The sequence below is a fragment of the Oncorhynchus mykiss genome, chromosome 6, assembly GCF_013265735.2.
Source record: "Oncorhynchus mykiss isolate Arlee chromosome 6, USDA_OmykA_1.1, whole genome shotgun sequence".
Classification (NCBI taxonomy): domain Eukaryota; kingdom Metazoa; phylum Chordata; class Actinopteri; order Salmoniformes; family Salmonidae; genus Oncorhynchus; species Oncorhynchus mykiss.
In genome coordinates, this window is record NC_048570.1 from 39,041,753 (window position 1) to 39,068,742 (window position 26,990).

The 26,990-nt window shown below is 42.3% G+C and overlaps 1 protein-coding gene across 4 annotated transcripts; it reads left to right on the forward strand.

The window, feature by feature from the left end:
- The first annotated feature begins 405 nt into the window (after window positions 1-405).
- On the forward strand, window positions 406-26,638 carry hsd17b3 (hydroxysteroid (17-beta) dehydrogenase 3). Of its 4 annotated transcripts, none has more exons than XM_036980076.1 (11): window positions 407-689; window positions 17,251-17,297; window positions 19,389-19,464; window positions 19,897-20,004; window positions 20,139-20,206; window positions 23,014-23,058; window positions 24,874-24,908; window positions 25,102-25,183; window positions 25,318-25,383; window positions 25,815-25,964; window positions 26,062-26,638. In XM_036980076.1, the coding sequence occupies exons 1-11, from the start codon at window positions 539-541 to the stop codon at window positions 26,155-26,157; spliced, it is 924 nt and encodes a 307-aa protein (XP_036835971.1). In that variant the 5' UTR covers window positions 407-538; the 3' UTR covers window positions 26,158-26,638. The 4 variants fall into 4 exon arrangements, with proteins under 4 accessions (XP_036835973.1, XP_036835971.1, XP_036835974.1 ...); XM_036980077.1 differs by lacking the exon at window positions 407-689 and adding an exon at window positions 1,267-1,409; XM_036980078.1 differs by lacking the exons at window positions 19,897-20,004; window positions 20,139-20,206 and having other exon boundaries at window positions 406-689; window positions 24,874-24,922.
- Window positions 26,639-26,990: the final 352 nt, after the last annotated feature.

The window sequence follows — 26,990 nt, forward strand, 5'->3', positions numbered from 1 at the left end:
GTGCCGATTTAAAAAAAATAAAAAAAATAAAAAATACAAAATTAAAATGTAGACTCGTCCTATTCCCAGTTGTGATTCCTGGCAATCTTGGCTGTTTTTTTTCTATGTAACTCATGTCAAAATAGCTTACATACAGTCCATACCATATGGGTAGCACTAGGGCTTTTTCCAGAAAGTTGTTTTGATTCAGCAAGAAGGCAGCTGGTAGGAAATGCACAAGAGCCTTTCTACTCTAACTCAGTCATCGGAATTTGATACAGAGAGGCAGAGACGACATCTGACAAATTGCATGCTTGGTACTAAACTGAAAGGGGAGGTGTAGCTTGATTTGATGTGTGTGTGTGTTTGCTTTGTGTAGCCTACAGGAGAGGTGTGTGTGGGGGGAGTGGCTATGGATTGTCTGTTCCCCCTGACACTCCCCAGTGTGTATGTCTGGGCTGAGGAATTGTGTTGTGGTCAGAGCAGACGTACACATTCTCACACACAGGCCGAGTTTGTTGTTGCAGCCAGACAATCTTAAAGAGCCAGTGGGTCTGCCATGGATTTAATGGAGCTGTTCTTTGTCTGCCTTGGTGCTGCAGTCGTAGTCTTTTATGGAGTGAAAATGGTCCACTTCGCTAAGATGCTTTATCCCAGAGTTTGCTTCCCGCAGCCAGATTCCTTCTTTACATCAATGGGAGAGTGGGCAGGTGAGCTCTCTCTCTGTCTGTGTGTGTGTGTGTGTGTGTGTTTACCCAGAATAAATAACTGACATGCGCTGAAGTTACATTACTGATTATAAGTAACTTATTAGGAAGAAGAATCTGTAAACACGTTTCATGAGGTTTTAAAAACGAACGATGTAAATTCAGTCTTTGTATGAGCACTACATGACAAAGTCCTACTTCAGTCCCTGTTCCACCTTGTGGTCTCAACTTGCTTCTAAGGTATTGTACTGGATGTAATGAAATGTGGCAACTCGTGACCCCACTGTGCAAATTATACTGAAGAACAAAGAGTTATATCTGGAACGGGATAAAAGCCCATTATTAAAACATTTTCCAGATCTTTAAATGTCTGGGAAACACTCGATAAGGTCACTCACAGCTAGGTGGATCAGTAAGGAGACTTTATAGAATATAGGTGGGTAAATGAAGGTTGTTTTTTTACACCACAGCTATCAATGCCATTTTATTATCACGTTGATGTTATGTTGACACATATTATCTGGCGGGGATAAAGTGTGTCATCTGACAGGGTCACCTGGGGAGATTATCGAACTGACTGACATAGAGCCCAGGAAAAGCAAGCATGATGTCTACACACTGTTAAGATACTTTAAACTAAGTGTAAACGGTGTATGGCAGGGGTCTTCAACCTTTTCCTACCCAGGCAAACCGGCGACCCAGGGACTTCCATCATATTATCCGGTGAATGATGATAAGTAATCAATATTTTGAAATGAAATTTGTCAATAGTTTTTCATTATTTTGACCTGCCCACATTAACATTGAAAGAAGTGTAAACTCTTACATACCTTTCTAGCTAATAGGCTAACTCTAAACTAGGGCTGTGACGATTATGGAATTTTAGGTCATTCTTAATTGTCATGAAAATGCATTACAAGCGCCATTTAAAACATTTTAAAAAATGTCCATCTTTGAAAGCGATACCTAATGAATACAACACAGCTTTGGTGACACCAGTGTCTCAAAAAAAATAACGGGTTTGACTGTTTATAGAGCTTTTGGAAATGATGCTTCCCCTTCAACTTTACCAATGTTATATACAAATTAAAAACTGCTATTGGTTAAACTTTATCTACTTGAATTTAATGTTGACTCCCCCTTCTCCTAAAATTAATGTATTAAGATGATTATTATACAATAATTGTGCCAGGCCTACTCCAAACATGTTCGCTAATTGCAGCTGTTTAGCTGGTTTAACAAAGGTTAGCAATATGTTGGCAAAAATGTAATTCCAAGTCAAGAAAGAGTGCCAGCAGACAGCGTAATTTGCCATGACTGGTACTCACGGGTACTTTTTCAAAGCCTATGTCAGATACTCCAGTGAGTGTAATTTGCTCAATATTAGGAGGTGAAACAAAGTTATCATTAGAAATAAGATATTCCCCTCTTTTCTACTGTTGGCAGAGAGGAAGAGGCAAAGGGAGAGGTTTCACTCTCGCCAAAATCTGTCCAAAATAAACCCAATGTGTTTTTATGGGTTTATTTTGGACCTAATCTTGTAGTCTGCCTTTTCGCCTTTGGGACAACGACTCTCATTGTTAGGGCGGAGACAAATAAGCATCTCGCCATTATATTATACTTTTTTTTAATGTATACAGTACCAGTCAAAAGTCTGGGCACCTACTCATTCAAGGGCTTTTATACATTGTAGAATAATAGTGAAGACAAACTATGAAATAACACATGGAATCATGTAGTAGCCAAAAAAAGTGTAAGACAAATCCAAATATATTTTTACAAATGACAGATTTCCACCAGTCTAATGTCCATTGCTCGTGTCTCTTGGACCAAGCAAGTCTTATTTTTAGTAGTGGTTTCTTTGCAGCAATTCGACCATGAAGGCCTGATTCACCCAGTCTCTGAACAGTTGATATTGTCCTAAAACATTAGGATCACCTTCCTACTATTGAGTTGCACCTCCTTTTGCCCTCAAAACAGCCTCAATTAATTTGGGGCAAGGACTACAAAGTGTTGAAAGCATTCCACAGGGATGCTGGCCCATGTTGACTCCAATGCTTCCCATAGTTGAGTCAAGTTGGCACAAGAAACTGTTGAACGTGGAAAACCCAGCAGCGTTGCCGTTCTTGACACACTCAAACCAGTGCGCCTGGCACCTACTGCCATATCCCAGTCAAAGGCAGTGACATCTTTTGTCTTGCCCATTCACCCTCTGAATGGTACATACACAATCAATGTCTTAATTGTCTCTCGGCTTAAAAATCCTTATTTAACCTGTCTAGGACTGGGATTCCGCTAGCGGAAATACAAATCAACAGAAATCTCATGAATCAAATTTCTCAAACATACAAGTATTAGGCACAATTTTAACGATAAAAATCTCGTTAATCCAGCCACAGTGTCTGATTTCAAAAATGCTTTACAGCGAAAGCTCCACAAACGATTATGTTAGGTCACCACCAACTCACAGAAAAACCCAGCCATTTTTCCAGCCAAAGAGAGGAGTCACAAAAAGCACAAATAGAGAGAAAATGATTCACTAACCTTTGATCTTCATCAGATGACACTCATAGGACTTCATGTTACACAATACATGTATGTTTTGTTCGGTAAAGTTTATATTTATATCCAAAAATCTTATTTTACATTTGCGTGTTATGTTCAGTAGTTCCAAAACATGCATTATTTTTGCAGAGGGCCGCATGAATTTACAGAAATACTCATTATAAATGTTGATGAAAATACATTTGTTATACATGGAAATATAGATAAACTTCTCCTTAATGCAACTGCTGTGTCAGATTTCAAAACAACTTTACGGAAAAAGCATAATCTGAGTACGGCGCTCAGAGCCCAAAACAGCCAAAAGAAATATCCGCCATGTTGCGCAGTCAACATTAGTCATAAATAGCATTATAAATATTCACTTACCTTTGATGATCTTCATCAGAATGCACTCCCAGGAATCACAGTTCCACAATAAAAGTTTGATTTGTTTGATAATGTCCATAATTTATGTCCAAATAGCTTCTTTTGTTAGGGCGTTAGGTAAACAAATCCAAACACGCGTTCAGGTCCAGTCGGACGAAAAGTTCAAAAAGTTATATTACAGTTCGAAGAAACTGTCAAACTAAGTATAGAATCAATCTTTAGGATGTTTTTATTATAAATGTTCAATAATGTTCCAACCGGAGAATTCCATTGTCTGTAGAAAAGCAATGGAACGAGAGATACCTCTCATGTGAACGCGCGTGACTGAGAATGAGGCTGCTGCCAGATCCCTTAGTCAAACAGCTCTCATTCGCTCCCACTTCACAGTAGAAGCCTAAAACAACGTTCTAAAGACGGTTGACATCTAGTGGAAGCCTTAGGAAGTGCAAAATAACCCATATCCCACTGTGAATTCGATAGGGGCTGAGTTCAAAAACTACAAACCTCAGATTTCCCACTTCCTGTTAGGATTTTTTCTCAGGTTTTTGCCTGCCGTATGAGTTCTGTTATACTCACAGGCATCATTCAAACATTTCTTGAAGCTTCAGAGTGTTTTCTATCCAATACTAATAATACTATGCATATATTAGCATCTGGGACTGAGTAGGAGGCAGTTAACTCTGGGCACACTATTCATCCAAAAGTGAAAATGCTGCCCCCTATCCCAAAGAAGTTAACCTGTCTTCTCTCCTTCATCTACACTGACTGAAGTGGATTTAACAGGTGATATCAATAAGGGATCATAGCTTTCACTTGGATTCACCTGGTCAGTCTATGTCTTGGAAAGAGCATGTTCCTAATGTTTTGTACACTCAGTGTATATTTTCGCAGACCCCCTGCAGGACCCCCGGTTGAATAACCATGGTGTATTAGTATTGTCCTTTCCTATCACATGTAATTATATACTGTATACCCTATATCCCTCCAATTCAAATCTGGACCTCGAAACCAGTTCGACTGCTTTTTGTCATTCTTCCCCTACAAGGGATGGATCGAAATTTACAGAATGTTTACCTAGAGGAAATTGGGGGCGGGTTAGTAGGCTACATACAGTGCCTTGCGAAAGTATTCGGCCCCCTTGAACTTTGCGACCTTTTGCCACATTTCAGGCTTCAAACATAAAGATATAAAACTGTATTTTTTTGTGAAGAATCAACAACAAGTGGGACACAATCATGAAGTGGAACGACATTTATTGGATATTTCAAACTTTCTTAACAAATCAAAAACTGAAAAATTGGGCGTGCAAAATTATTCAGCCCCCTTAAGTTAATACTTTGTAGCGCCACCTTTTGCTGCGATTCCAGCTGTAAGTCGCTTGGGGTATGTCTCTATCAGTTTTGCACATCGAGAGACTGACATTTTTTCCCATTCCTCCTTGCAAAACAGCTCGAGCTCAGTGAGGTTGGATGGAGAGCATTTGTGAACAGCAGTTTTCAGTTCTTTCCACAGATTCTCGATTGGATTCAGGTCTGGACTTTGACTTGGCCATTCTAACACCTGGATATGTTTATTTTTGAACCATTCCATTGTAGATTTTGCTTTATGTTTTGGATCATTGTCTTGTTGGAAGTCAAATCTCTGACCCAGTCTCAGGTCTTTTGCAGACTCCATCAGGTTTTCTTCCAGAATGGTCCTGTATTTGGCTCCATCCATCTTCCCATCAATTTGAACCATCTTCCCTGTCCCTGCTGAAGAAAAGCAGGCCCAAACCATGATGCTGCCACCACCATGTTTGACAGTGGGGATGCTGTGTTGCTTTTACGCCAAACATAACGTTTTGCATTGTTGCCAAAAAGTTCAATTTTGGTTTCATCTGACCAGAGCACCTTCTTCCACATGTTTGGTGTGTCTCCCAGGTGGCTAGTGGCAAACTTTAAATTACACTTTTTATGGATATCTTTAAGAAATGGCTTTCTTCTTGCCACTCTTCCATAAAGGCCAGATTTGTGCAATATACGACTGATTGTTGTCCTATGGACAGAGTCTCCCACCTCAGCTGTAGATCTCTGCAGTTCATCCAGAGTGATCATGGGCCTCTTGGCTGCATCTCTGATCAGTCTTCTCCTTGTATGAGCTGAAAGTTTAGAGGGACGGCCAGGTCTTGGTAGATTTGCAGTGGTCTGATACTCCTTCCATTTCAATATTATCGCTTGCACAGTGCTCCTTGGGATGTTTAAAGCTTGGGAAATCTTTTTGTATCCAAATCCGGCTTTAAACTTCTTCACAACAGTATCTCGGACCTGCCTGGTGTGTTCCTTGTTCTTCATGATGCTCTCTGCGCTTTTAACGGACCTCTGAGACTATCACAGTGCAGGTGCATTTATACGGAGACTTGATTACACACAGGTGGACTGTATTTCTCATCATTAGTCATTTAGGTCAACATTGGATCATTCAGAGATCCTCACTGAACTTCTGGAGAGAGTTTGCTGCACTGAAAGTAAAGGGGCTGAATAATTTTGCACGCCCAATTTTTCAGTTTTTGATTTGTTAAAAAAGTTTGAAATATCCAATAAATGTCGTTCCACTTCCCGATTGTGTCCCACTTGTTGTTGATTCTTCACAAAAAAAATACAGTTTTATATCTTTATGTTTGAAGCCTGAAATGTGGCAAAAAGTCGCAAAGTTCAAGGGGGCTGAATACTTTCGCAAGGCACTGTATCAAGTGTGCCCGATGCCGCCCCTCATCTCTGATTCTCCACTGGGTGGGCAATATCAATTGTGCCTATAGGCTATTTAGGGTGGTCTCAATCAAATGACCCATACCCTATAGGCTATGTAGGGCATGCATGGAGAAGCACAGAGCAGTTATATTTCTAATATAGCTGCTGGGATAGTGTAAATAAAACTAGGCTGGATATTCCAACCCTGAGCCCCGGCCTGCTCTGCTCTTGCTGATCCCAAACTTTTTTGTGTGCTGGCTAACTAATGTCTGTGCTGTGTAGGCCTACGTTGGCCGTTCTGGAGGAAAGGCAACGGTTTCTTCTGGAAATAATTTGGGATTAGGCCTACTGTAGTCCAAATTGTCTTGCGTGCGGACTAGCCTATATAGGCTAGTCCGCGAAGATGAGGAGGAGGACCGGAGGTCAACTGTGATAGCTTGCTACTACTATAATTTATTTTTATTAAAAACAATGTTTCTTGCCCATGATGTATTTATCAGAGTTATTGACCTCATAATAAACCAGATTCAAGTAACTTACATTGTGTTGCTGAAACTTGAAGCAGCAGCCGCGGCACAATCAATCGGAAATGGACAGCTCATGGTGCTGAAAGTAGGCAAATTCAAGTATGCATAATTAATTTAAACCATCTTCATTTTAATTAGACTTTACTAACAACAACAGGCCTTTATGTTGGAGCCTATTTCTTCCTATTTAAAAAAACAAGAGGTAGGCCTATGTGTTTGACAGAGGAAATTAGGGCTGTTAAGTTAAAACCAAGACTCAAATTCAAATCAAATGTTATTTGTCACATGCGCCGAATACAACAGGTGAAAGGCCTTGAAATGCTTACTTACAAGACCTTAACCAACAATGCAGTTCAAGAAATAGATTTAAGAAAATGTTTACTAAATAAACTAAAGTGAAAAAAAAAAAAAGTAACAACAAAATGACACAACGATAACTAGGCTAAATATAGGGGGTACCGGTACAGAGTCAATGTGCAGGGGTATAGGTTAGTTGAGGTAATTTGTAAAGTGACTATGTACACATAATAAACAGTGAGTAGCAGCGGTGTTTAAACAAGGGGGTGGGGGTCAATGTAAATAGTCCAGGTGGCAATTTGATTCCTTGTTCAGCAGTCTTATGGCTTGGGAGCCCTTTGGTCCTAGACTTTTTGAGTTTTTGGGGACCCATGACAAATCTTGAGGGGGCATGAGAGGGTATGCCATAGGCCTACCATTTTATTAAAGAAAAGGACACAAAGCACAGGCCTACCCCTTGTTAGCTTAAGATTTTGAAGAAAATAAAACAGATCTGATTATATAAAGTGATCTATGACATTGCTCTGGTCCGCAATGCTTTATGCTAGAACCAAGCTGTAAAATACCTGGGAAAGACGTGACCGATGCATATGGGGATATCATTGTTTTGTTCTTTGACATTCAGAGGCTGAGCTACAACCTTCTATAGCCGGGAGACTAAAAGCATACTCAGCTTGGAAGTAAAATAATTCTGTCACCTATCAATCGATTTAAGCTATTCATTTTCTGTACAATGGAAGATGTTTAAACCCAGACAGTTTTTGGGGAAACATTTTCTCGTTAGGTTAAGCAACAGAGAAGAGTAGCCAGCAGTTAAAGCTTACATTTCCCTGAGTAAGTAGGTCTACTCTGTCTGGGGTGGAAAGGTGGCCCTACATTTTTAAAGTACCATGCTCCGATTCCTAAATATGTCTCAGATTGAAGTATTTGCCAACAGGGACAGTTTCATTGCAAACAAGACACACTGATTTGGCATTAGAGAAATATGATAAGATGAACACACAGGCCAATCTCTCTGTCCATTCTTAGCCTGTTATTTCTGTAATTTGTGTGGTATTAAAAACAATTCTGCTAATATGTGAAATTATGGAGAATTGCATGAAATGTTTATAAAAAGCTATTTTATCTCGGACCTGCAAACACGATGATAGATTCATGCAATGCTTTAACTATAAAGGAGATATTTTCACCCCTACTCTTGTCCATGGTGGTCTGTGAACCCAGCAACCTAATGACTCGTAGCCCTGTGCTCTAAAAATTCCTGCGTTGCCATGTAAGGCTTACAGGACGAAGAACAGTTTCTAAAACTGCATATCTAAGGCTCTGGTCTGTCCAAGAAGTGAGGGTAAATGGTAGGCATGTTCTCTGCTATCCATTATGTTTTAATTATTATTTTGGGTATAGGGGAGGGTCAATTAATTTTTCCCTCCAAGCATTCAGGGAGCGTTTATATCCTATATATTTTGCTGAAGGGAGGGCCACCCATTATCATTTCAGAGAGGTCTGATTTTTTTCAATGTAACCCTTAATATAAATAACGTTCACTCCCTAATTTAGACCTGGAACACCAGGTGTGTGCAATTAATTATAGGTAGAACAGAAAACCAGCAGTACTCTGGACCTCATAAGGTTTTAATACCCCTGCCCGTGTAGCCTACGTGTGAAGTCTGCTGTATCAAATAAAATCACATTTTATAAGTCACGTGCCGAATACAACAAGTGTAGGTAGACCTTACAGTGAAATGCTTACTTATGAGCCCCTAACCAACAATGCAGTTTTTTAAAAAAAAACGGATAAGAGAGTAATTATAGAGCAGCAGTAAAATAACAATAGCGAGACTATATACAGGGGGGGCACCGATACAGAGTCAATGTGCAGGGGCACCGGTGAGTTGAGGTGGTATGTACATGTAGGTAGAGTTATTAAAAGGGGGGGGGGGGGGGGGGCAATGCAAATAGTCTGGGTAGCCATTTGACTAGATGTTCAGGAGTCTTATGGCTTGGGGGTAGAAGCTGTTTAGAAGCCTCTTGGACCTAGACTTGGCGCTCCGGTACCACTTGTCGTACTGTAGCAGAGAGAACAGTTGCCATACCAGGCATGTTGACACACCAGCATGACATTTAAACCGAGGTCATCAATGATGGCCAGCCCTCTATGGGAGGCTGAAAGCACAGATAAATGTGAAGCATCCGCTTAGCATTTCCACTCACTAACAAATATAGGGTATTGATAGGAAGCCCACTGGCCGGCATTGGGAGAAGATGGAACGAGATGGATTTTGGCAGACATTTTGCACATATTCTCATCAATTAAACATTTAATCTCAATAAAGTTTTCTGTTCCCATAACTAAAATGTTATGAACAGAGTGGACTAAGTTTTGTAGACTTTGCCCTTTGTGAAAGTTTTTAAAAATAGTGTTGCACAGGCGAAATGCACAGGCGAATTGAGTTATTGCACATGGCGCACTTCAGAGTAGGCGTTCCCAAACGGAAATTTGCAGACATATGCTAGAATGTGCCAATAGGATCTCGCTAGCTCGTGCTTGGATCTGCCCACCTTCTTCCTTGTTCTGCCCACTATGACTCATTTGTTCCCATTGGATACAACAGGCTGTGGTCTATCTTGGTTTAGTTATACAAGTCTTTGCTGAAAATTTCGGAGTCACTTTCCTATCAGATCATCTTCTGGGCAACGCAAACAAAACACAGACACGGACACAAACACACACTGAAGGCTACACAAACATACACACAAACACAGACTGAAGGTTAAACAAACACACATCAACTTCCTGTGTTCCTGAGGCAGCAGTCTCCTGGTGTTACTGGGCCGTCTTCTCCTCTGAGCTGAGCTGTTCCGCCTCCCACAGTGCTAGCTAATGCTGTGGTGTTCTCTTTCACCGTGAAGGACCAACAATACCCAGCCTGACGGCCTCCTTTTTCCCAAGCTCCACTTTCATTCCATTCCAATCAAGTACATGGGAAAAAAAGCCTTTAGAACAGTATGTTCCGGGTGAATTATTCCTTTCTTTCCCCTTAACTTGGAGGAGTCTTTCCAGCTCATTGGAAATCAAAGGAACATGAGTGTGTTTCTCTTTCTTTTCACAATCAAGCCTTTTTCAGTGTTAGGTTGGAGTGTGTGTAGCCTTCAATGTGTGGGTGTGTGTGTGTGTGTATTTCGTTGTGTAGTGTCCCATACCGTGTGATTTCTAATTTGACTGTGGGAGGTTTCTGGTGTGCTTTGCATCTGTTCTTACTTCAGCTCTCTGCCCTGAAGCGATGCAGGAGAAGACTAGTGTTAAGAGAAGAATAGACATTCCTAACACTGTACAGTCAGAGGCTAGATAACCACATCTTGCTATTGAGAGAGAAAGAGACACCGGCTAGCTTGGATAGCCCTGAGACCACTCAGCTCCAGCCAAACACCACAGCTTTCAGATGCTGCTGCCTTTGTTATAATAGGGTCACTAACCAATGCTCCCTTCAACACCCCTCCCTTCCCCTCAGAGAAGAACATTCCAGGGCTTTCGTGTTCCATTCGGTTCCATCTCGAAGGTTGTTATTCTGAACTTCTTTGTTCACTATCCACAGCTACAGCTACAGTGTGTGTCTGTGTGTGTGAAGTTTACCATGCGGTTGGCAGTGGGTGCTGCTGAGGGGAGAACGGCTCATAATAATGGCTGGAACTGAGCAAATGGAATGGCATCAAACACCTTGAAACCATTTCATACCATTCAGTCATTACCACAAGCCCATTCTACCCAATTTAGGTGCAACCAACCTCCTGTGGTAGTTGGATTTTAACAGTGAGGAGGCAACGATGCAGAATTGTTTGTTCTTACCAGGGTGAGGCTAAAACAGCCGGCGAATTGTACAATTACTTACAAAAGAAAAGAAACTGGACTGAGCAACAAGGAACATAAACTGAATAAAAAAAATGGGTTCAAAAGAAAACCCAGGCTCAATCATGCCTGAAAAACCTGTCAGCATACGAACCCGTTCCCGGTCCTGTCTCTCAAACAAGGAAATGACAGGGTTTAAATAGGACCCATCATTCATCAGCCAGTGAGAACAAGCCAATTGACATCATGATGAACTGGGACAGTTCATTTGGCATGGCCCAGTGCCCCGAGTGGGTGGAGTGACCAATGGAATGGCACCAGGCCATGCATTTACCAGGCACCGGCCTGGTCTCATTTACTAGACGTAACAGTAAAAATAAATTCAGTGCACTCAAATTAGTATGATATGTTAAGCTTGGTATGGTTACTTAAAACAGAAGGTTATTTAAGGAAAAAACTAAAGAAGGGTCAGGCGTATAACTTGAATGTCTAGCAACGAAAATGTTGAGTGTTTGAATTTCATCACTGACAACTTTAGAGAGGTGGGGGGGGGGGGGGGGGGGGGATTCTATCAATTTAATCGTTTTTTTCCCCCCTACCATACCTACCCTGATTGGATAAACTAATGGACAATTTTCTCTCACATCTACGGTACCTGTAGTTAAATAATTATACATATGTTCCTAATTTCTTCTTTCTTCAAGTGCTGGATTTTCACCCACAGTGGCCAATCCACCATTATGATCTTAACTCCAACCCTCTAATGTTCACAGATTCACCCATCTTTCCCATTATAATGTCATTTTGCTATTTCCATTTGCAATTACAGCCCTCCATTTCACTATAATGTCTTATGAGGGTCCTGAACCTCCCTATTTGTAGCATTTCTACTAATATTGCTCTAAAAAGAAATACTTTACCCAAGAGTATAATAATATTACCCATTGACGGATCGTGGTTTTTCAGATCCCGTAACGATACAGGCTGCAGGTTGATCTGAACCCTGATATTATGACATAACAACCATGCCTGGACCTGACTCCAAAAGCGAGCCACCGATTGACAGTACCAGAACATATGTTATATTGATTCTGTTTTCTCGCGGCAGAATCAATTTAAAGTAAATTATATATAGTAAATGTAAATCCGGTACGCTCAAATTAGTATGATATGTTACGTTTTGTATGGTTACAGTGCATTCGGAAAGTATTCAGACCCCTTGACTGTTTCCACATTTTGTTACATTACAGCCTTTATTCTAAAATGGATACAGAATTACAAAAATAATCAATCTGCACACTACCACATAATGACAAAGCAAAAACAGGTTTTTAGAAATGTTATTAAAACATTTAAACTGAAAATGACATTTACATAAGTATTCAGACCCTTTGCTCAGTACTTAGTTGAAGCACCTTTGGAAGCGATTACAACCTCGGGTCTTCTTGGTTATGACGCTACAAGCTTGGCACGCCTGTATTTGGGGAGTTTCCCCCGTTTCTTCTCTGCAGATCCTCTAAAGCTCTTGTCAGGTTGGATGGGGAGTGTCGCTGCACAGCTAATGTAAGGTCTCCAGAGATATTTGATCGGGTTCAAGTCCGGGATCTGGCTGGGTCACTCAAGGACATTCAGAGTATCATGACACAAGGCGAGACCCAGATGCTGACACAGGAGGCAGATGGTTGGAGTCTTACAATGTTTATTAATCCAAAAGTAGTAGGCAAGAGAATGGTCATAGACAGGCAAAACCAGATCAGAGTCCAGGAGGTACAGAGTGGCAGACAGGCTTGAGGTCAGGGCAGGCAGAATGGTAAGGCAGGCAGGTACAGAGTCCAGAACAGGCAAGGGTCAAAACCGTGAGGACTAGAAAAAGGAGAAATGCAAAAAGCTGGAGAACGGGAAAAACACTGGTTGACTTGGAACATACAAGACTAACTGGCACAGAGAGACAGGAAACACAGGGATAAATACACTGGGGAAAATCAGCAACACCTGGATGGGGTGGAGCCAATCACAAGGACAAGTGAAAACAGATCAGTGCGTGACACAGAGTCTTGTCCTGAAGCCACTCCTGCTATGTCTTGGTTGTGTGCATAGGGTCGCTGTCCTTTTGGAAGGTGAACTTTCGCCCCAGTCTGACTCCAAGTGGATGCCTTTTACTAAGGAGTGGCTTCCGTCTCTACCATAAACACCTGATTGGTGGAGTGTGCAGAGACGGTTGTCCTTCTGGAAGGTTCTCCCATCTCCACAGAAGAACTCTAGAGCTCTGTCAGAGTGACTATCAGGTTCTTGGTCACCTCCCTGACCAAGGCCTTTCTCCCCCAATTGCTCAGTTGGGCCAGGCAGCCAGCTCTAGGAAGAGTTTTGTTGCTTCTAAACTTCTTCCATTTAAGAATGATGGAGGCCACTGTGTTCATGATATTCAATGCTGCAGAAATGTTTTGGTACCCTTCCCCAGATCTGTGCCTCGACACAATCCTGTCTCGGTACTCTACAGACAATTCCTTCGACCTCATTGCTCTGACATGCACTTTCAACTGTGGGACCTTATATAGACAGGTGTGTGCCTTTCCAAATCATATCCAATCAATTGAGTTTACCACAGGTGGACTCCAATCAAGTTGTAGAAACATCTCAAGGATGATCATTGGAAACAGGACGCACCTGAACTCAATTTCAAGTCTCCTAGCAAAGGGTCTGAATACTTATGTAAATAAGTTATTTCTGTTTTTATTTGTAATACATTTGCAAACATTTCTAAAAACCTGTTTCCGCTTTGTCATTTTAAAATGTATTTTACCTTCATTTAACTAGGCAAGTCAATTAAGAACAAATTCTTATTTTCAATGACGGCATAGGAACAGTGGGTTAACTGCCTTGATCAAGGGCTAATTATAATGGGGTATTGTGTGTAGACTGATTTTTTTTTTTAAATAAGTTTTTTAATACATTTCAGAATAAGGCTGTAACTTAACAAAATGTGGAAAAAGTTGAGACTGGTGTTTTGCGGGTACTAATTAATGAAGCTGCCAGTTGAGGACTTGTGAGGCGCCTGTTTCTTAAACTAGACACTAATGTACTTGTCCTCTTTCTCAGTTGTGCACTAGGGCCAACCCCTCCTCTTTCGACTCTGGTTAAAGCCAGTTTGCGCTGTTCTGTGAAGGGAGTATTACACAACGTTGTACGAGATCTTCAGTTTCTTGGCAATTTCTCACATGTCATAGCCTTCATTTCTCAGAACAAGAATAGACTGACGAGTTTCAGAAGAAAGTTCTTTGTTTCTGGCCATTTCGAGCCTGTAATTGAACCCCCAAATGCTGATGCAACTAGTCTAAAGAAGGCCAGTTTTATTTCTTCTTTAATCAGCACAACAGTAGAGGTGATGGCGGTAGTGCTAGTAGTGGTGGCGGTAGAGGTGGTGGCAGTAGTGCTAGTGGTGGTGGCGGTAGTACTAGAGGTATTGGTTGTATTTTGAGACAGGCTTGAATAAGGTAAGTAGCCAATAGGCAGAGAGTAGCATAATTTGTCTGATTCTCTAATAATGGTATGGGAATAATAATGTATTATTATGTAGGCCTACATTGAACGCCACACATTGGCTGCTACTGTAGACTGAATGATAGAACAGCTATTTCCATGTTAAAATGTTATGGGATACATTTTCTCCATTGTTTTTGGTGGTAGGCCACTCTGGAACGTCTATATTATGATCAAATAGCCACAGTATCCTACACTGTCTGAAACTGTAACTTAAAACAGGTACAGCCTCGGTGTTCACAGTAAACACCTGCTGGAAGTTACACCGAATTGGAGGGAACATTGCCTGAAGCTGTTTGAAACATCTTTGTTGGCCGTAAAAACTGGTCAACCTTAGGCTTATTAAAGCCCACAGCCCTTGTAAGACTGGTTGCTTCCGGTACTCTAACTGAAAGTTGAGGGTTGCACTTAAACCACTGAACCAATCCACCCCTCCGTGCCCCTGTCCTTTCTTGAACCTTTGCTTGATTCCCATCCCCTCTGCCAGAACGAAGGCGAGTCTTCTCACGTCCCATGATGTTAAGCCAAATAGGGTTCTTTCCAATTGTTGAATGTGGTTGAGGTCACTTTCATATGTGGAAGAGAAGACTGGCACCCACCCATTTGGCTGAAGCCTGGATTTTTCACCTCCTTTTCCTCGTTGCCGTAGTGTTCTTGATGGAATGTTGGGAACCCTGGCAGCTCCCTTTAAGATATGCCCATTTTCCATTGCCTTCAGTGCATGCTGTGTTGACTCATTGCTTCAGTCTGTTTTCTTCTGAAAATAAAAACATTGAATTATATTAGTAACTGTAAGGAACTGACCCTTAATCTAACAAATGGCCCCTAATCCTTACACCTAACCCCTAATCTAACAGATGGCCCTTAACCCTAACTACCCCACACAGGACTGTGTACCTTAAGACTAACCAGTTTCTTTCAAACCACATGACTTAAAGTATTATTATTGACCTACAGAGGGAGAGATTTTGAAGCTGTCTCTTAAAAACGTAGCTAGCTATCTAGCTATATGACATAAAATGCTGTGTAAAATAACTAAACGGCTTTAGAGTAACATTAACTGTAAAGCTTTCTGTCACTAGTGGAAACATTTACAATTACGATATCTTATTGAATGTATTTTACCTCGGATGATCTGGTAGTAAGGTTATACGTAGCTAGCTATCTAACGAACGTTATATGACATAAAATGCTGTGTAAAGCAACTAAAAGACTATAAAGTAACATTAACTGTAAAGCTATCAGTCACTGGTGGAAACATTTACAACTGCAATTAATTATTATCTTTTTTGAATGTATTTTACCTCAGACGATCGGGTAGTAAGGTTGCTAGCTAGCTCTGCTAGCAGCTAATGCTAACTAGCTAGCTGGCTAGCATTTATTGCCAGTAAGGTTACTAACTAGAAAATTAGCATAAACTACCACTAACTGGGATAGTCATTGTCTAAATGACAGGTAGAAACACATAATAACCATATAGGGGTAACTAGTCCCTAGAGGCCAGTTACCCCCGACAAGGTGGAGGCGAGTTGCCACCAACACACTCATCCAACATATTACTAACTTTACTGAAAAATTATCTCAATGTTTCTCTCTAAACAAGTGGATTATTTATCTTAAGGCTTTCCTACTTGTACATCTAACTTCATTGGAATATATCTACAACTTTTTCACTTACAGAGCAGTGGCAGCCAGGGAAAGTGTTTGGTGACATCTCGTGTTGGGGGGGGGGGGGGGCTAGTTAACCTCAGGGGACTAGTTACCCCCTAGTAATTGGGCAGCAGGTAGCCTGGTGGTTAGGGCATTGGGCCAGTAACCGAAAGGTTGCTAGATCGAATCCCCGAACTGCCAAGGTTAAATCTGTCATTCTGCCCCCCCGAACAAGGTAGTTAACCCACTGTTCCTAGGCCATCATTGTAAATAAGAATTTGTTCTTAACTGACTTGCCTAGTTAAATAAAGGTTCAATGAAAAAAAAAAAAAACATATTGAAGTACACTTGGAGTCAGTGATGATGTGGTGTGTTGACCTCATATATAGAAGACTTCTATTTCTATATCTGTCGTTTCCATTACACATGCAATTATTTTTTTTGCGACATTGCTTTTGTCGAATACAACTGGGTCAATGGAAACCTGCCTATTAATTGATTTATCAAGACGACTCCTCCACGCTCGTCTCAAAGCAGAAAGAAATGATCATCTAGGTGACATGACTATTGCTTTAAATTATAGTTAACATTTGGATATGACTTTGGGAGTTTCAGTATAAAACAGCAATTTGATACATGCCTTCAATTGCATTAGCCTACTTTATTCCAATAGTTTCATCATTCAGTTGATCACAATTTAGGTGAGTTTTCCAGTCTCTGTCACCCACCTCTTCTGCATTGTTCTCAGCACCATCAATATCAATCAATATACTGTTTTCTAGAAATATGGCTCCTTTTCGGGTTAAAGCTCATTTAATTTCTCTGATATTGGACCGGGCCTGGGCTCGGGTTTCAGTTTACCGGGCTTGGATCAGACTTGGCTCTAACTTTCAGGCCCGATGGGAACAAAACTTCCAAGTGGAGCAGTCCACCCATGCTGTGGTGCATGAAGCCTCTAGTGGTGGGAAATAGTACTGCCTGGATACTTCTATCAGTAGCAATGTGTAAAGATATTTTGCAGTGACATCCTATCCCATCTTGCTCTGTTGCAGTGGTCACTGGTGGGTCAGACGGGATAGGGAAGGCTTACGCCTTTGAGGTAAGTTACCATTGCTGTCTCTGAATGTGACTGTGGCTGTTCATGACATACCACCTGTCCATCCCTAACTGCATATAGTTCTATCCCCCCATGCAACACCAACTCCATGTGGTTCTGTCCCCCCGTGCAACACTAACTCCATGTGGTTCTATCCCCCCGTGCAACACCAACTCCATGTGGTTCTATCCCCCCGTGCAACACCAACTCCATGTGGTTCTATCCCCCCTATGCAACACTAACTCCATGTGGTTCTATCCCCCCTTGCAACACCAACTCCATGTGGTTCTATCCCCCCTATGCAACACTAACTCCATGTGGTTCTATCCCCCCGTGCAACACCAACTCCATGTGGTTCTATCCCCCCCATGCAACACTAACCATGTGGTTCTATCCCCCCCATGCAACACTAACCATGTGGATCTATCCCCCCCATGCAACACTAACTCCATGTGGTTCTATCCCCCCATGCAACACTAACTCCATGTGGTTCTATCCCCCTGTGCAACACCAATTCCATGTGGTTCTATCCCCCCATGCAACACTAACTCCATGTGGTTCTATCCCCCTGTGTAACACCAATTCCATGTGGTTCTATCCACCTGTGCAACACCAATTCCATGTGGTTCTATCCACCTGTGCAACAGTAACTCCATGTGGTTCTATCCCCCCCCTCCCCCCCCCCCCCATGCAACACTAACTCCGTGGTTCTATCCCCCTGTGCAACACCAATTCCATGTGGTTCTATCCACCTGTGCAACACTAACTCCATTTTGTTCTATCCCCCCGTGCAACACTAACTCCATTTGGTTCAATCCCCCCGTGCAACACCAACTCCATGTGGTTTTATCCCCCTGTGCAACACCAATTCCATGTGGTTCTATCCACCTGTGCAACACTAACTCCATTTTGTTCTATCCCCCCGTGCAACACTAACTCCATTTGGTTCAATCCCCCCGTGCAACACCAACTCCATGTGGTTTTATCCCCCTGTGCAACACCAACTCCATGTGGTTTTATCCCCCTGTGCAACACCAACTCCATGTGGTTTTATCCCCCTGTGCAACACCAACTCCATGTGGTTTTATCCCCCTGTGCAACACCAACTCCAGTGGTTCTGTCCCACCTGTCCATCACTAACTCCAGTGGTTCTGTCCCACCTGTCCATCACTAACTCCAGTGGTTCTGTCCCACCTGTCCATCACTAACTCCAGTGGTTCTGTCCCACCTGTCCATCACTAACTCCAGTGGTTCTGTCCCACCTGTCCATCACTAACTCCAGTGGTTCAGTCCCACCTGTCCATCACTAACTCCAGTGGTTCTGTCCCACCTGTCCATCACTAACTCCAGTGGTTCAGTCCCACCTGTCCATCACTAACTCCAGTGGTTCAGTCCCACCTGTCTTTCACTAACTCCAGTGGTTCTGTCCCACCTGTCCATCACTAACTCCAGTGGTTCTGTCCCACCTGTCCATCACTAACTTCAGTGGTTCTGTCCCACCTGTCCATCACTACCTCCAGTGGTTCTGTCCCACCTGTCCATCACTAACTCCAGTGGTTCTGTCCCACCTGTCTTTCACTAACTCCATGTGGTTCTGTCCCACCTGTCCATCACTAACTCCAGTGGTTCAGTCCCACCTGTCCATCACTAACTCCAGTGGTTCAGTCCCACCTGTCTTTCACTAACTCCAGTGGTTCTGTCCCACCTGTCCATCACTAACTCCAGTGGTTCTGTCCCACCTGTCTTTCACTAACTCCATGTGGTTCTGTCCCACCTGTCCATCACTAACTCCAGTGGTTCTGTCCCACCTGTCTTTCACTAACTCCATGTGGTTCTGTCCCACCTGTCTTTCACTAACTCCATGTGGTTCTGTCCCACCTGTCTTTCACTAACTCCATGTGGTTCTGTCCCACCTGTCCATCACTAACTCCAGTGGTTCTGTCCCACCTGTCCATCACTAACTCCAGTGGTTCTGTCCCACCTGTCTTTCACTAACTCCATGTGGTTCTGTCCCACCTGTCTTTCACTAACTCCATGTGGTTCTGTCCCACCTGTCCATCACTAACTCCATGTAGTTCTGTCCTACCTGTGCAGCTGGCAGGACGTGGGCTGAACGTGGTGATCCTGAGCAGAACCAAGGACAAACTGGACCGGGTGGCACTGGAGATAGGTGGGAGGAATTAACATCCTTCTTCTTCTGGGATGAGCAACATTGTCTTTGAGGGTTAAGATCAGGAGTGTCAGACATACTGCTCGCAGTGGTTCAATCCATCCCGAGGATGGTTTGTGTAAAAACATATATATATTGTTTTTTAAATTATAATGGACCTGCATTTATAGAGTTTCTTGACTGTTTCCAGCTCTCTAATAATCACGGAAATTGAAGCTACACCGTCAGGGTCGAATTTCCAAAAACGATGGATATAGGACTATTTTTACACACTTTGACAGCGAGGAAATATAACACATATTCGGTGCAGCCCTCCGGACCTCGATGAAGACCATATGCGCCCCCCGGTGCATAATGAGTTCGACACCCCTGGTTTAGATGTTAGGTCAATGTATCTCTGGAACTTCATTTTGTGACCTTTCTCTTTCACAGGAGAAACCACGGGTCAGAAAGTGAAAGTGATCGTAGCTGATTTCACTGAGGATGACATGTATGAACACATTGAGGAGAACCTGAAAGGCTTAAATATCAGTGTATTAGGTGCGCGCTGTCCTTCATTATTACTCCTCGTTATATTTACTGATCTCTAAAAATAGTAACCTATCCTATCCCAATAACCTATCCCAATGACAGCTGCCGAGTGGCATTAACCTGGTCTTATCCAATTCATGCAGTGAACAACGTGGGGATTCTGCCTAGCCATATTCCCTGCAAGTTCCTGCAGACTAAGGACCTGGAACAGGTGAGAGGAGACATACAATATTGGTTCACCTACAGATGTAGGATCTTAATTTGAGCCAGTTTGATACAGCAGGAAAAGAATCCTTTAGCAACAGGAAATGTGAATTATTTTGTGTATTATAATTAATATACATTTTTGTAGGGGCTGATGCATTTGACGTTAGGGCAAATCAAGTCTGAAATGTTCAATTGGAAATTACAAACTTTAGAAGCCTTTTAAACCTTGAAAACACTACAAGTTTGCAATTCCTGCTATGCACAAATGTTCTTTTCAACAAAAGAGTGATCAAATTAAGATCTCGTCCTCGTACCTCACCTGTCCTCTTACCTGTTCCTCACACTCCCCTTTCCTCTCGCCCCACCTCACCTTTATCCAACGCGCTGCGTGACAGAGTGGAGGCTGCTGAGGAGAGGATGGCTCATAATAATGTCTGGAATGGAGTCAATGGAATGGTATCAATGACATGGAGATCACGTGTTTGATACCATTCCAGACATTATTATGAGCTGTCCTCCTTTCAGCAGCTTCCACTGCTGGAATGGAATAAATGGAACTGTATTCAACAGATCAAACATTGAAACCACATTTGACTCCATTCCATTGATTTCAGTCCAGGCTCTACAATGAGCCCGTCCTCCTATAGCTCCTCCCACCAGGCTCCACTGGTGTGATGTCATAATATGCCAGTTATTACGTTGATGTTGATCCACCTCAAGAATTGCACTTGCATTTGGCGAAAGGCTCGGGACACACATATTCAGGCTGACTGGGTCTCGTTCAGGCAAATGAGAAATAAGTGAACTCAGGCTGTCAGGAAGGCCAAAGTTAGTTACTTTAAGGACCAGTGCTCTCTCTGTGGGTCTAACCCCAAGAAGTTCTGGAAATGGTTAAAGACCTGGAGAATAAACCCTCCTCCTTACTGCTGCCCATGTCCCATAATGTTGATGATGTGGTTGTTGCTGACAAGAAGCACATGGCTGAGCTCATTAATCACCACTTCATTAAGTTAGGATTCCTAATTGACTCAGCCATGCCTCCTTGCCCGTCCAACGTTTCCTCATCTCCCACCCCTTCTAATGCGACTAGCTCCGACGCTCCTCCCTCTTTTTCCTGTGCCCCGCTACAAAGTTGCTCCCTGTAGGTGGTCAGTAAGTCCGAGGTGCTAAAGGAGCTCCTAAACTTGACCCCCAAAAAACATCTGGGTCAGATGGTTAAAACGCTTTCTATCACCGCCAAGCCTGTCTCTCCTCTCTGGGGAGGTTCCCATTGCTTGGAAGGCAGCCACGGTTTGTGCGTTATTTACGGGGGTGATCAAGCTGATCCTAACTGTTATAGGCCTATTTCTATTTTGCCCTGTTTATCAAAAGTGTTGGAAAAACTTGTCAATAATCAACTGACTGGCTTTCTTATTCTCTCTGGTATGAAATCTGGTTTCCGCCCAGGTTATGGATGTGTCACTGCAACCTTCAAGGTCCTCAATGATGTCACCATTGCCCTTGATTCTAAGCAATGTTGTGCGGCCAAAGCTTTTGATATGGTAGATCATTCCATTCTTCTGGGCTTGACCTGGTTTGCTAACTACCTTTCTCAAAGAGTGCAGTGTATAAAGTCAGAAAATCTTCTGTCTCAGCCACTGCCTGTCACCAAGAGAGTACCTCAAGGCTCGATCCTAGGCCCCACGCTCTTCTCAATTTACATCAACAACATAGCTCAGGCAGTAGGAAGCTCTCTCATCCATTTAGCTACAGTCTTATACTCAGCTGGCCCCTCCCCGGATGTTGTGTTACATGCTCTACAACAAAGCTTTCTTAGTGTCCAACAAGCTTTCTCTACCCTTAACCTTGTTCTGAACAACTCCAAAGCAAAGGTCATGATTACAGGTGTGATTGCTACCTCTCAGGGCTTAGAGCTTGAGGTAGTTAACTCATACAAGTTATTGGGAGTATGGCTAGACGGTACATTGTCAGCACATATCAAAGCTGCAGACTGAAGTTAAATCTAGACTTGGTTTCCTCTATTGTAATCGCTCCTCTTTCACACCAGTTGCCAAACTAACCCTGATTCAGATGACCATGCTAGATTACGGAGACGTAATTTATAAATCGGCAGGTAAGGGTGCACTTGAGCAGCTAGATGTTCTTTATCATTCGGCCATGAGATTTGCCACCAATGCTCCTTATAGGACACATCACTGCACTCTATACTCCTCTGTAAACTGGTCATCTCCGTATACCCTTCGCACGACCCACTGGTTGATGCTTATTTATAAAACCCTCTTAGGCCTCACTCCCCTCTATCTGAGATATCTACTGCAGCCCTCATCCTCCACATACAACACCCGTTCTGCCAGTCACATTCTGTTAAAGGTCCCCAAAGCACACACACCCCTGGGTTGCTCGTCTTTTCTGTTTGCTGTAGCTAGCGACTGGAATGAGCTGCAACAAACACTCAAGCTGGACAGTTTTATCTCAATCTCTTCATAGACTCAATCATGGACACTCGTACTGACAGTTGTGGCTGCTTTGCGTAATCTATTGTTGTCTCTACCTTCTTGCCCTTTGTGCTGTTGTCTGTGCCCAATAATGTTTGTACCGTGTTTTGTGCTGCTACCATGTTGTGTTGCTACCATGCTATGTTGCCATGTGTTGCTGCCTTGCTCTGCTGTTGTCTTAGTTGTCTCTTTATGTAGTTCTGTGTTATCTCTCGTTGTGATGTGTGTTTTGCCCTATATTTTAATTTAATTGACAAGGATGACAAGGAAGGAGGAACACACTTCACATTTGTTTTTGTTGTTTTTGTTCTTCCAGAGAATTACAAAAGTGATCAACTGCAATGTGAAAGCCTTGGTCAAGGTGGGTAGATATTGAAGCCCATCAGTGGAGTGTGTATGCTTAAAGGGATACTTTGGGATTTTGGCAATGAGGCCCATTATCTACTTCCCCAGATGAACTCATGGATATGTCTTTTGAAGGAAGTTGCTGACTAGTGCTAGCACAATTACTAACTAACACATTCTCATTTACAGCAACAACCTGGGGAATAATTACAGGGGAGAGGATGAATGAGCCATTTGTAAAGTGGGGAGGATTATGTGACCATGATGGTATGAGAGCCAGATTGGAAATTTAGCCAGGACACTAGGATTAACACCACTACTCTAACAATAAGTGCCATGGGATCTTTTTGTGACCACAGAGAGTCAGGACACCCTTTTTAACATCCCATCCGAAAGATAGCACACTACACAGGGATTTTTTTTGAAACCAGAGGAAAGGTTGCCTCCTACTGGCCCTCCAACACCACCTGGTCTCCCATCCATGGACTGACCAGGACCAACCCTGCTTAGCTTCAAAAGCAAGCCTGCATCCCACGCTAGTCCAATGACTGGAAGTCTATGGTAACTGCTAGCATGCTAGTAGATACCATAGACTTCCAGTCATTGTGCTAACGCTAGTTAGCAATATCTCGGCTAAACTACTTCCTTCATACTAAACACAGAGACATAAAAATGGTATCCACAAGTTCATAAGACCGGCGTTATGGGCGGACCTTAGGGGGCCTGGCCCGCCCTAACATACCTCATGCTTCGTCCAAATAAAATATTTAAATATTGCTAACTTATTTGACCGAGACACCCGCCAACAGAAAGACCCATCCAAGCAAGCGAAACAGCGCGTCTCAGTATGTGTAGCCCAGGAAATGTGATGCTGTCAGAACTAAAAGAGTATGGCATGACATTCTCTTTTTTGCCAGTCCGCATCAGATACAGTACATTCGGAAAGTATTCAGACCCCTTGACTTTTTTCACATTTTGTTACAGCTGTATTCTAACATGGATTTAAATAGCTTTTTCCCCTTTATCAATCTACACATAATACCCCATAATGACAATGCAAAAACTGGACCATAAATCTTTGCAAATGTATTAAAAACAAAACCTGAAATATATTTACATAAGTTTTCAGACCCTTCACTCAGTACTTTGTTGAAGCACCTTTGTCAGCGATTACAGCCTTGGGTATGACGTTACAAGCTTGGCACACCTGTATTTGTGGAGTTTCTCCCAATAGAACAAGCAGGTGACAATTTTACGGGCTTTTATCAGCACAAAATCACTGAGGGAGCAGGCCCGACATCTCAAGCAAAATAATAAAATCATCAACTGAACTGCCAACGGCCAACTGCCCAACTGCCTTTTTGACTGCTTGCATATCAACCCATATTCATATTGTCATTATTGCTTATGTGATGAATTTCACTATTATCAAGCACACTTGGCACTTGTAATGATGTTTAGGCTACTGATGTTTTCGTCGTTTGACCACGCATCTTGCTGACCTTGCACTTGGTGGTTGGGGTATTTATTTGCACTTTGTCGTTGTAAAAAGAAGCTGATACCGGGTTCCAACACCAACGCTTACAGTTAATAGTTGTAACAAAGGCACTCCACGAATACAATTTATTGAACACTTGATATTATAAGAAACAAATCAAAAAGGACAGTCTAGATCCAAATAGGAGGTCCCGTGAGAAAGAAAGCGTTCCCCTCTGTGGAAATCACATGCCTGTCCAGGGCGCCGGCCCTGCTTCTGACTCATTGCCAAAATCCCGAAGTATCCCTTTAATTAAGTGTCTTTGTTTTTAACCGACTTGTCTTTGTTCCACAGATGTGCCAAATAGTCCTGCCAGGGATGGAGAAGAGGTGTTTTTGGAGAGGTTTTCCTCAAGCCAATATTTGAGACTTCACATTGTCAATTAAATCAAAAGTCCAGTTTATTTATACTGAAACTATAATTAGTCTAATCTAAAATCCTGTTAATTACTGGATGAACATATGTTGATGAATGTCAGGAGAGGAGAACCTGAGTAATCCTGACTGTCTAATTCCTCTGCAGAGGGAAGGGAGTGATCGTGAACATCTCCTCTGGTGTGGCCAGTGTTCCCTCCCCCATGTACACCATGTACTGTGCATCAAAGGCTAGTACAGACCTGCTATCTCTTTCTAAGCACAGGATGATCAGTCGGTTGTACGCAATGCTTCTGGAATTAGTCGTTTCTATAACAAATAATAAAAGTGATCTCAATGTTTCTGCCTTGCTGTCTTTGTACAGGTGTTTGTGGAGAGGTTCTCTCAAGGTCTGCAGGCTGAATATAAAGCAAAAAGAGTCATGATACAGGTGCAGTGACGCATCAGGGTGCATGGATCTATTTTACATTCATATAAAAGGGGGAGGGCCCTCAAATCGTTTGTACATGTATTGACTGTGTATGTTGGCTTATTCATCCCCCTGTCTCACCTGTAACTATTCCCCAGGTCATTGCTGTAAATCAGAATGTTCTCTCAGTCAACTTACCTGGTAAAATAAGGGTAGAATAAATAAATACAAATTGTATTCATTGGTTTGTACAGCAACGTGAATGTGAATTCAGGAGGTGAGCTAAGTCAAGAATTGAAAAATCGTAAGGGAAATAAATGGCATTTTACTATTCTTGAATTTGAAGGTAAATTCACTTCCCCACTTGACTGAATTGAAATGGAACTGGCCTCAACACTGTCTGCTCTATATGTCTACTTTACTCTGTTTCTCTCCTGTGTCTTTGTGTCCAGGCAGTGGCTCCATTTGGGGTGTCCACCCCAATGACGGGCTACCAGAAGTCCAACATGGTGACCCTGACAGCGGAAGACTTTGTCAGGACATCCCTGGAGTACCTCCAAGCCGGGGACAAGACCTACGGCAGCATCTGTCACACAGTACTGGTAAAACACATCACAACATTTACACATATGGAAAGGTGGAGTATTTACCTTGTTTTCAGTCATTGAAACAGGTGTGTGCTGTGTGTTGTCTCTACAGGGTTGGATGGTACAGGCTGTTCCTCAGCAGATCCTCCACAGTGAGACCATGCAGGACAGTCTACTGGAGTATGTGAAGAAAAGAGTGGGGACATAGGTCATAGAAGATCAACACATGCATTATGTTATCATCATGTACTGTATGCATGTCTGTAAATAAGATATGACTTTTTCAGGCATTTTTAACTCATACTTCTAGTAAGTTGAACTCAAAATCAATGTTTATGTGATACTGACTGAAAATGAGAAGTCACACCAACCTTTCCCAGCATGCTCTGCTGTTGGTCGATATTTTGGAATCTGTGTTTTTTAATGTACATTGAGTGATTGACTGATTAATCTTATACTACACAAAGATAAATAACATACATTTTTATAAACTAATCCAATAATTTAGTTTGAATTTTTGAAATGGTTGTTCCGGTTTAAATGGCTTAGGCGGTCTCCTCCCATTGTTCCTAACCCTGGCAGTCATTATCAGGTTGCACTCTGCAACCCTACTTGAAGGACTGATGTGGCCTGTAAACCATGAGCTTCAGGCCACTGTATAAGGGTATATAAAATAAGGTCTTATAAGATATGTAATGTATTGTCATAAGTTTAATTATCATCATAACATTTGCCTAGGAACTCAGTTGTTGAAGACCACAAGACTGAAAGTGAATGAATTCAACAACCATATCTCTGTCACTAACAAATACAGTCATGGGTGGTAACTCTACAATTCATTTGAAAAGGCAAGGCACACTAGGAAATTATATTTAACATTTTCAAGCTGATATAACTCAAATCTGGACCCCCTACACGGTCACAGTGACTATCGGTTTGAATAATTACTACAAATTCACTTTATGTAACTGTACTCAGATATATTTAGTGCAACAGGTTTCCTCAAAAGTTTTACAGTGAGAGAAGAGGGGGCGGGTGGCA